Source organism: Corvus brachyrhynchos, unplaced genomic scaffold (assembly GCF_000691975.1).
Source record: "Corvus brachyrhynchos isolate BGI_N302 unplaced genomic scaffold, ASM69197v1 scaffold490, whole genome shotgun sequence".
In the NCBI taxonomy this organism is placed as follows: domain Eukaryota; kingdom Metazoa; phylum Chordata; class Aves; order Passeriformes; family Corvidae; genus Corvus; species Corvus brachyrhynchos.
In genome coordinates, this window is record NW_008235774.1 from 1,172,896 (window position 1) to 1,183,525 (window position 10,630).

At 38.6% G+C, this 10,630-nt stretch overlaps 1 protein-coding gene across 1 annotated transcript in view; it reads left to right on the forward strand.

The window, feature by feature from the left end:
* PLA2R1 (phospholipase A2 receptor 1) overlaps positions 1–10,630 on the forward strand; it is a 41,173-nt gene that overhangs the window by 25,983 nt on the left and 4,560 nt on the right. The window contains exons 18-24 of the mRNA XM_008645050.2: positions 2,360–2,424; positions 2,760–2,863; positions 4,170–4,312; positions 5,113–5,230; positions 6,006–6,136; positions 6,702–6,837; positions 10,233–10,471. Coding sequence (XP_008643272.1) covers positions 2,360–2,424; positions 2,760–2,863; positions 4,170–4,312; positions 5,113–5,230; positions 6,006–6,136; positions 6,702–6,837; positions 10,233–10,471 — 936 coding nt within the window. The remainder of the gene's footprint in view (positions 1–2,359; positions 2,425–2,759; positions 2,864–4,169; positions 4,313–5,112; positions 5,231–6,005; positions 6,137–6,701; positions 6,838–10,232; positions 10,472–10,630) is intronic.

A 10,630-nucleotide genomic window follows, 5' to 3' on the forward strand; every position in this document is an offset into this window, starting at 1 on the left:
CCCATTTTGTCACTTGGCAGCTGGTGATCAGGGAGCAACACAAAGGGATGTTTCAGAGTGTGCATTAGCATAACGTGGGCAGCAAGTGCAGATGTTTGAAATGGTCTCCATAGTTCAAATCTTCAACGTGATCATTTGAAAGATTACTGTTGAAGAGAGCTGGCCAAGAGCGAAGGATTGCCAATTTTTCTGCATCTTAATTATAGCTAGAACTATAAATCATAGAGAAGGGTGCTTATGACCATGGAAAACAGCCTACCTTTTCCTCTGTGCACACCAGCCTGGGTAATGTTCCAGTGAGTCCACAGATTTGCATGATGTCTACTGAATTAAATCCCCTTTTGACTATGGATTTTTATGTGGGGAAACAAGAGACATTTGCCTCTAAATTGCCTCCTCTGGTTTACAGCAGAATTTCTCTACAACTTTTCTGATGTAACAAACAGCTTTGAAAATGAGAAATAGCTGCACAAGCAGATGAATTCCGAAGAAACTGAGTCTGTTTTCTTTCAGGGGTTCTCAGTAAAACCAAAATAATGAAAATTTGAAAATGAATGCAAATAATCTGTCTGCCTTACTGAGGACAAAATTCAATGTAGTGTAAAGGGATATTGTAGTGTAAGGGGATATTGTAGTGTAATCTTTAAAAGAACACCTAGTTATGGGTAGAAAAGCTCTTGACCCACACTTACAGGCCTTGCCTGCTTTTAACTTGTAACAGAAAGCATAAATAGAAGTGTGTTATATTAATATGGGGTCTTTCAGTTTCCAAGGAATTGTGTATAATTTTTATCTCCTATTTAAGTAATTTTATATTAAAGCATGATGAAATAGATTTAAACCGATAGATCATGGCAGAAAAAGCTTACAGTGACGAGTAACACAACTGGCTACGCTGTCTTGTCTTCTTCCACATGTACCAGAGACTGTGATGTGATATAATTACTACATTACCTAACTCTGAATATTTATGACTTAAAAAATGATATAAAGTTAAAAATATATATATTCTTCCAACTTAAGATCACTGAAAATGGATGAGCAGAATGCTGCTTGTAAGTCATGTTTATTTACATGAGATCTTTCAAAAGTGGATTTATCATTAAAATTAGCGGGCATTTCAAAAATTGGTGAGCATTCTACAAAAAAAAAAGCAAAGTTTAGTCTCTTGAAACTGGAAATCAGCTTAACTTCCTAGAAGTTTTGTCTCAGAATACAACATACACAGCTATTTTAAGGCCTGCTGGCTTTGGCTGAGCTTTCTTAGCATAGTTTGTCCCTAAGTGATTGTAACTAGTTTCCTGTGGAAGCAGGAGTAAGTAAATCACTAAAATAATACTCAGCAGTCCAAATAGACTTCGCATGTGTCATTTGAAAACTTGGTCAAGATTTCTTAGCATGGAATTTGGAATCACTTTTTTCACTATTTCTTTAAAAACTGTAATATGTGGGTTGAGTGCTGTAATTAGAAAACTAAACTTGGGGGCCAGGAAATACGAAGTCAGAGAGCATTCCAGAGTCTTTTCTTTGTCAGAAATGTCTATTTTCTTCATTTGATATTGCTAAAAAAGATGTAAGCTGGAGAAATCTTAACTGTAACTCCGAGGACACTGTGGAAGCACAACACAGGCTGGGCTTCAGTTCTTTCTGACAAAAAATAAATGCTTCACAGAGACAAGGTGGCTTCTCTAGTGTCCTGCACATTCAGAACTTTTTTTTTTTTCTTTTTCCAAAAGCCCCCAAACTGTGACAGGCTGGCTAACTCTGAAGGTGAAACCAGTTCATAGCTTAAGCTAGAATCAATTCAACAAAGCAATAACCCATGGCTGTTGGAATTACATTATTTCCATGGCTTTTCCATAGCACTTTGCCTTTTAGAAGCAAAGGTCTAGATCCTTTCATGAGAACAGCAGTCAATCTGGAAAGCATCTCCAGAAAACTCTGGTGTGAGCCATACAAAATCAGCAAATGTTCAGAGAAAGCATTTTGGAAACATCGAGGATCAGCACTATGTTAGTGCTTAAAGGAAACATTTGCTATTGTTTAATTTTAGGAGTTGGGGAAAAACAAATTCTGGTCTAAGATGCCAGTCTTTTCAAACCAGATAGGCTGTAAATTCCTAAAATTGTAAATTCCTGGGTTAAAGAAGACGCATCAGCAATCCTGAGGAAATACGGGAGCTAAATCATGCTCTGCTCACTGAAGTGACATGAATTAACATGGGCAGGTTTTAGCACCTGTTCTTCCCATTGGAACCCAATGGAGATGCTATTTGAATACACAGTGACTTCAGGAGTTTGTTAATGCCTTGATAGGAGAGCAACAACAGCTTAACACATGGAAAACATTTCTTTTATAGCTGTCGAATAGTGATGTTCACTGGTGGATTGGACTGCACGCAGAAAACCTCAGTGATGGATTTCGGTAAGAATCCGTGCATGCCACAGCTGCTGTGAGTTGTGCTTGGCATGCCCTGTCTCAGTATGATGGGCCAAAGCAGTTTGGTGACTGAGTGGGATATTCAAGAGACAACTTCAATTCTCATGTAAATATCATTCAGAATAATATTGCTCTTAATTTATCTCCATGTTGCAATATTCCTTCTGACAGGGTTGTAGAACACATTTATATTGACCTTGATAGTGGTGGTTGGTTGTTTTCTTTCTCCCTTACATCTCCTTATCAACCCTTTAATGGAGGGTGTAGTTTTAGGTAAGGATAGGAAAAAGTGAATCTTCATTCTTAATATTTCTGTGCAGCTGGAGAGATGAATCACCAGTAACGTACCAGAACTGGGATGAAGGGAGGGAAGGAGATCTGCAGAAACCAGGGAAAAGATGTGGCTTCATTTCATCACAAACAGGTTTCTTTTATATTTCCTTTTGCTGCAGGAATTGAGATTTGATTCTGTTAGCCATAGAGTTTGTATTTTTTTCATTGCTTTTAAGAAATGTAATCCATATTAAAGTCCTGTTCCATGGTTATAATTTGCATGACTGCTTCTGAGACTAAGGAAAGAACAGTGAAATATTAATATGCTCAGAAACTAGGTTGTAGGTTTTAAAAGTATATTAATAGTTACAGCTCTCTGATGTCAGAATACAGAGATCCAGTGATACTGATGCTTCAGTTTTAATTGTCTGTTATGTGGCACAGCAACAATGTTAATGCATTGCTGGTGCTCACAGACAGTTTTCTCAGAACCAAATGACGCAGATGGACTGAGCAACAATTTTTCCTACATCTATAAGCTGTTTTTCTATCAGCACATGACTTTTAAGTACTCAGGTACTTATTTTTGATCCCACAGCCAATCTGCTGAGGGATTTTTGGGTGCCATTATTTTTGTCCTGGCCTTTCAATCATGGCATAGTTCCATATTTTACTAGAGTATTAAAAAAAATAAAAGTCATGGTGCTGCTGGTTTAGTGATTTCTATCATCTCACAGTGTCTGTTTTCAGCTGATCTGGAAGTCACGTGATAAAGTAAACATATCAGGTTCCAAGGAAAATAAAAATAGCCAGCTTGGTATTTGTGCAAAGAGACAAAAAAAGATTAACGCAGCTGCAGTTTTGTAATCCCAGCCTCGAAAGTCAAAACTGAAAAAATGTAAAACCTTCTTTTTTTCCCCACATTATCTTGGGGTTTTGATTCGTGACTTTTGAATGCTTGAGTTTGCCACTGCCATAGTTAGTGTCAGATAAAAGGAAGAGATGCCCACCCTCCCTCCCCCTTTAGCTGGCCTAAGGTGGGGGCTGGGCAAAAATTTGTTGAGTTTCCTGAAAAGTGTGTTTTCCTCCTAAGCAGATCAGCATTTTCTATCATCACCTGGATCTTGCCAAAAATTTTCGATGTAAGGAAGTCAAACTATTTTATCTGGAAGGCATCTTTCTTTTTTTCCAGCATATCTAATTTTTAAAATAAATGATGATATAGTCATACCTCATGTGACTCAGTGTAGAGGAATTGGTTTTACTCGATAAAATTAAACTGGAAATAAAAATATGTGCTCCATGAACCATCAAATCCACTGTAATGCAGTATGTCCAAATGTAATTGATGTAGAATCTCTTTTTACTCAAACACTAAACAATATCTAAGCTACCTAAGAGAAAACCCTTTCCAATTCTCCAACCAACGTTGAACTGTGATTCTTCTTTTTACTCAGGACTCTGGGGTGATGAAAACTGTACTGTTTCTCTTCCCTGTATTTGTAAACGTAAAATTCCAAAGAAGATAGAGAAAGAGATTCCAAAAGACCCGAACCAACAAGGAGTATGTCCCAAAGGCTGGTTGCACTTTGGATTCAAAGTAAGGCCTTTTTTATGCTGTTTCATTGTTCAAAATACATTCCATATGTAGGACAGAAATTGTACTTAAGGATTACTTAATATTTGACGATTTTCTTGCTTTTTGAAAACGGGGCCCTTGGGTTTATAACAACTGACACAGTGCCACAAAGATTTATTGCTGTTAAGTAGCTTCCCAAACTTTAAGAAGTTGTCTTAATCAGGTGTTAAAATTTTTACTTTAGTTTCAGGGAGTAAATACTCATATATGCAAAAGCTATGCAATTGTTATTTGTGCCTTTGCCATAAAAAGCTTGCTCCATCCTCTCTTTTCTACATAGGACAATTCCAAGTGTCTTTTATGACTTCAAAAGAGGTCTCTAACCCCTTGATGTCCTAAATCGATCCCTAATTGCTGCTGTCCTGTGAAACATGCTGTTTCAAATGGGCTTCATTAAAGATAATTATAAGCCAAAGTTTATTTGTAGTTGAGGGTCAAAAGGTAACTATTTCATCTGGTTTCTCTTGAATGCCTAAGTTGCTTAATAGCAACATGCATCGAGATGGCTGAATTTATGCCAGTGCTCACTGCAGTGACCTCGATTGTGCTTGCCTTGAAATAACTGATTTGAATGCAATCCAGATCACAGCTGAAAACTAATGTTGAACATGCTGGAGATGTCCATGGCAGGACAGAAACAAGTGAAATATTTAACATCAGTAACAGCATGTGAAATGTTTTAGTGATCACTCTTAGTGATTGATAAATGACTGGAGAAAAACAAACAAAACAAGCTTGTTTGGTTTTGTTGTTTGAAACAGTGCTTTTTAATACAAATTCCAAAGGATCCAGAACATCTGAGAAACTGGTACTCTGCACAAGAATTCTGCAGTAACTATGATGGGTCACTTGCAATCCTGAAAGATGAACTGGAGCAAGGTAGAGTGCTGAAAATATTGTTAAATAAATAAAACGCTATCTTCATTGGGATGCTGTAGTAAAGTTTAATCTTGGATACAGATCTAGGAAAGAAGACTGTTCAGCTCTTACCCATGGTTCCACTGCTTTAAACACATTAACGTTTCTCTTTCTTAGTTTCCCAAAATTTAAAGGTTCACTGAGATATATGACAGGTACATTTTAAGGATTAATTGCAAATTCTTTTGTGCTTACCATGCTTTAAAAATACTCCCAAAAATGGAATACCCATTTAAAAATTTGCTATTTAAAATTTCTACCTTATGTCATTTTTATCTTTTAGTAGTACTTGAAGTCTTATATATAGTATAGCACCAGGCTGGAACTGTCAGAGAAATAAATGCTAGCAAATTTGGAAATATTTATGAACCCTATTCATAAAAAAAGCTGTAGTTGAATTTCACACACTTGTAAAACCACTTATTTGGAGGTGGGAGGAATCTCACTGGCTATCTTCAGTTGAGAAAACTTCAACTAAAACTGAGGAAAGCTTCTTCAATTGGACTGTACTATGATTGGGCTGGTATTATTAGCTAATGGACTAGATCCTAACCCAATTGAAATCAATCAATTTAACTGAATTTATGGTTTGATGATACTGAAATGCCACTCATTCTTATTTTCTATGTAATATCATTGATTGGAAATAAATTTTTCAATGTTCTAGTGTGTTGCAAGAGACTTCATCTATCCCTAAATGCTTACTGGTTTATTTTGTTTCTGTTTCATTTCCTAGCTTTCATAACAATGAATCTATATGGATGGAAAACTAGTGTTTGGATAGGTTTCCAGAGTGACGATTATGAAAAATGGTTGAATGAAAACCCTCAAAGGTATTCCAACTGGTCGCCGGTTGACATAGTGGATGTGAGTATTTTCAGGGGGGTTGTGACAGTGAGAAGTTGGTTTTACCCATAAAAATCATGACTTCCATAAGACAAGGCCAAAGTTGTTACAGTAGTTTAGGCTGCTCTTAATCTTTGCAACTTCAAAGAACTGTGGGCACAGATTTACAGGAATAACTAGAAGTAGAAAAAAAGGCGCTGTCGAGACACACATTTGCATAATTTGTGGCTCTACTCTCTTTCTCTTGCAGTTGGTTTTAAGCAGCAAAGTTTGAATCATATGGTTAGTATTAGATCCTTGAGGAAAGTTTAGGAACAAGATTATGAACTTCCTATTTTAATACATTCTTTTACAACACATTAGTCCCAGCTGGGATTAGTATTTTAGTTCATTCAACTGAAAGCTTGTGACTATTTAATTATGAGGTTTTTGGTTCAAATTGTATTTATGGGACTGTTCATTGTTCTACCTAAATATTTGTTAGGGAGACTTTCAGATAATTATTCTCCTAAATTTGATGTAATAATTATGCATTGTTTCACACAGTGTATTTTAAAATTAATACATGGTTCTGTGTTGATTGCAGAGACAGCATTTTAACATTCAAGATCAACTTCCACTATGTACATTGGTATCAAATAGCCCTAATTTTTATTTTACGGGAAAATGGTACTTAGAAAACTGTCAGAAAAATTATGGGTTTGTCTGCCAAAAGACTCAGGGTAAGGTTTTGTCTTGCTTTGCTTCTCTTCTCTTTTCTTACTATATGGAATTTGTCTTACTTTGTTTTTATCTAGAAGCAGCTTTTTGTAAGTGTCTCTAAACAAGGAGCATAAAGATTTCTAAGACAGTTTTCTATTTAGGCAGACTAGTTCTACACTATTTAATGAATCAGTAGCTGGGATGTAGAAGTAATTGCTAAAAAATATTCTGTTATTAAGTTTTCCTGCTAAATTTGAGAATTCTGAGTGTATTTTTGAATTAGGAATAGAGATGAAATTTCATATTCTCTCATGGCTGCAGAGTAACCCCTGTAAATGAAATTACAAGAGGCTAAACTGAGGGTAATTTTGATGAAAATATGATTTACAGTGGGGGGTTGTAACTTGTGATGTTAGATCAGAATAGACTCTAGAAAATGTGTTTTTCTGAGCAGCGTGGACCCAACTGGCTTATTGAATAGAGCTTGGCTTCTCTTTTCTAGTACCAGACTTCTCTGATTCTGGTACCATAAAGTTCCCTTGCCAGAAGCATGAAGTGTTTGGGAGGAACGTGGGTTGTTGTGTTTCCTCAAGCCACGTTCCGCTGTCGCCTCCTGGCTGAGCACCGTGGGCAGCTGTGCAGCAGGACACCCAAGCAGACCAGCAGCACATCGTTAACCCTGAAGCAAAGGGAGGGCTGTAATCTGAGCCTGTAAGGAGGTGGTTTTGTATGGCTCAGCTCTGTATTGTATTATCACCCCGAGGTTTAGCGCTGGGGTAAAGCGACAGCACTCTCCTGCTGCTGCCTGGGACGGGAGGGACGGCCAGGTGGGAAGCAGAACAAGTACAACCTTTGGGCAGCGCTCGCGTGTGACTCAGGCAAAGCATAGCTGGATTTTACATCATTTATTGGGAACTACAGTTGCATGAAGGGCTGGAGTGATCCTGGACCTAGTGCAGAAAAAATAAATAAATGTGCTTTCCCGCTGGTTTGTTTCAGTTACATCCCAAACGTTTGTATTTTAACCCCTTGCTGCTGCTTGAGACAGATGGAGAAGGCGTGGAAAGGCAGGAAGGAAAACAGTTGCCTTATGGTGGCCGGGGTTCTGGCGACGATTTGGGCTGCAGTGGGTGCTCAGGATCCTACCCACGTTTCCCAGCTGGATCACTGAAAGTCGGGAATAAAACTCTCCAACACTGTAATTTCAGTATTAGAAAGCTGCATTACTTTATTTCGGCGCCAGGCGTGCAGAGAATATCTCCTCCTATTCCATGCCCTGCAGCCAGCCAACAGACTAGTTGAAATCTGTGAAACTTATACATATTCATTACATTTCACAAAACTCATGCATATATGCTAAACGTTCCTGCGAATTCTTTTGCATATTTAAATCACTTCTCGGAGCTTATTTACATTAGAGTAGGGGTCTTTTGAGGGTCTCTGGTGGCCATTTGGGGAACATCCCATTCCTCAAATTTTTTGGTCATAGCCCTCCAAAAGAAGTTTATTTTCTTGGAATAAGTCCCGGTGATGTAGGCTGGTCAAGATATACCTTCTTATCAGCGTTGCTCAGGCCCACAGTCTTTAAGATAACCACTTGCACTCGTTAGTACGTGACTGGGCGCTGTCGCTTAAAGCTGAAGGAATTCGCAGGGCTTGCGTGGACGCTTTTTGTTACCATTAAAGTTTTTCCTGGCAGGGGGTGAATCTGAGAGTGGCCCGTGGCTGCAGTGCCGCTCGGCGCTGCCGCATCACAGCAGCGTGCTCCTGGGTTCGAGTGGACAATCCTGCCTCCCCAGTGGGACACCCGTGGCACTATCCCGAACTATCAGGCAGTTCAGTTTGCTAATTCAGCAGAAAACTTCCTCATCTTTTTTTTTTTTTCTTCCCTCCCCTCCTGCTTTGTTTATTTTCGTCTAATTAATGTCATTTTTTGCAGCTTTTTACAGGCTGTGTCAGCTTTGTGCAGGGTCAGGAAACGCCAGACCAGGGAATTTGCAGCAGGAAGAGCAGAGAAGCAAGGAAGGGAGTAGTGAGACAGCCTCTTGCTGGCAGCAGTGAACTGCTAAATTTGCTCAAGTGTCCAAAAGAATGTGTCAGGTCCTGGAAAGATGAGCTGGTGCTTTGCTTCTGCCATCCTGCCTGCATTCCATTTCCCCTTTTTTGAATTATTTTCTGAAGGAGACTAAAATGAAAGAAAGCAGCAGGGGATCTGAACTGGGCTCTGATCTCTCAGTGATGCTTGAGTTAGGATTGTGTCAGCCATTTACAGCATTTTCTGGCTTTTTTTAAGCAGTGGCACACACACTGAAGGCTGGAACAAAACAGGGTGCTTCAGTTAGCTCAAGAGCAGAACTTTTTCTTGCTTAGAAATTTCTAATTTTAAATGGTTTGTGAATGACAAGTTATAAATTAATTTACTATTTTAAGATGTTTGTTAACACTCCTCCTCCTCTTAGTCATAAAGGGAACCAAGTCTAAAAGCATTCTACCTTGTAGCAAAGCAACCACTTCATTTTGTAGTCACATAGAAGCTTTACAGTGAGAAATAATTAATCCAATTAAAAAACGGGATCAAAACTGTTCAAAACTGTAGCATTTTGTAAAGTACATTTTAAAAGGCATTCACACACATTAGCAAAGGCATTTGCCTCCTGTAAAAGAGCAAGTGCAGCAGCATCACAGGCTGGGCTGGGGTGAGATGGTCTCTCTCTCTGGATTTTTTTTTTGTCATGGGAGACTCTCTCTTTATTTCTTAAACTTAAGAACCCTGCTTCTTCCTTTCATTGTTTTGGACATTGCTGTGTTAGTTTATCATCAAAAAGAGATTTAAGTCTCCATGCACAGAGTATTTCTCTTTAAGTGCCACACTGTGATCTTCTCTACATTGGCTCATGGATATTAAAGATGAGCTCAAGAAGCTTCCAGACATGCACTTTGTTATCCTATTGGCTGTATCACTACAATCATTTTTGAGGCCAGGTCTTCCGATGTAAGCTGATCTTGGAGATTATTAATAATAACAGGTAAAAAAAAAAGGTAATCTAATTTACATGCAAAGTATCTGGGATAAAAGCACTCTGCAGCCCATTGCTACTGGACATTTGGGATATGCCCAGTTCCCAGGTGATTTCTTACTGATCTCCAGAGATGGAGTCAGTGGAACTAACCTCATTCAGGTTTGGGGGGTTTTTTATACATTAAACTCAGTCATTCCTGTAATGAGTTTTGTGATGGAATTTCAGATACTGTTCTAGTAGTCATCATCTTTGTAAATTTCACAGTGCCTTCCTAAAACCAGGAAGTTTGCAATTTTTTCAGTTGCTCGTAGGGATAACACTGATTTTTTAGCAGCTGCTCAGCTGTGATCAAGTTGTCTGTTTTAAAAATGTTCTTTTTTTTCTGTTTGTAACAGACACATCCAGACATGTTATCAATGCATCTGATATGTATCCTGTGCCAGATACTTTAGAATACGGAAACAGAATGTATAAACTAATAAGTGGGAATTTTACATGGTCTTCAGCTTTAAGAGCCTGCATGGCAAACAGTGCAGAGCTGGTGAGCATTACAGACCAATATCACCAGGCTTTCCTCACGGTCATCGTCAGTCGGCTGGGATACAACCACTGGATCGGGCTCTTCACTTCCGATGTACGTAGGACACTCCCTGACTGTGAATATGAATGCTGCAAAGGAGGTTTTCCAGTAATAAGCTAGTGAGCTGTGTTACTGATCTGAAGTCACAGAAGGTTTGCATCTGGAGATGAAACCCTGGAAAATTTGAGCCTTAAACTCCCCCCCCCCCAACAA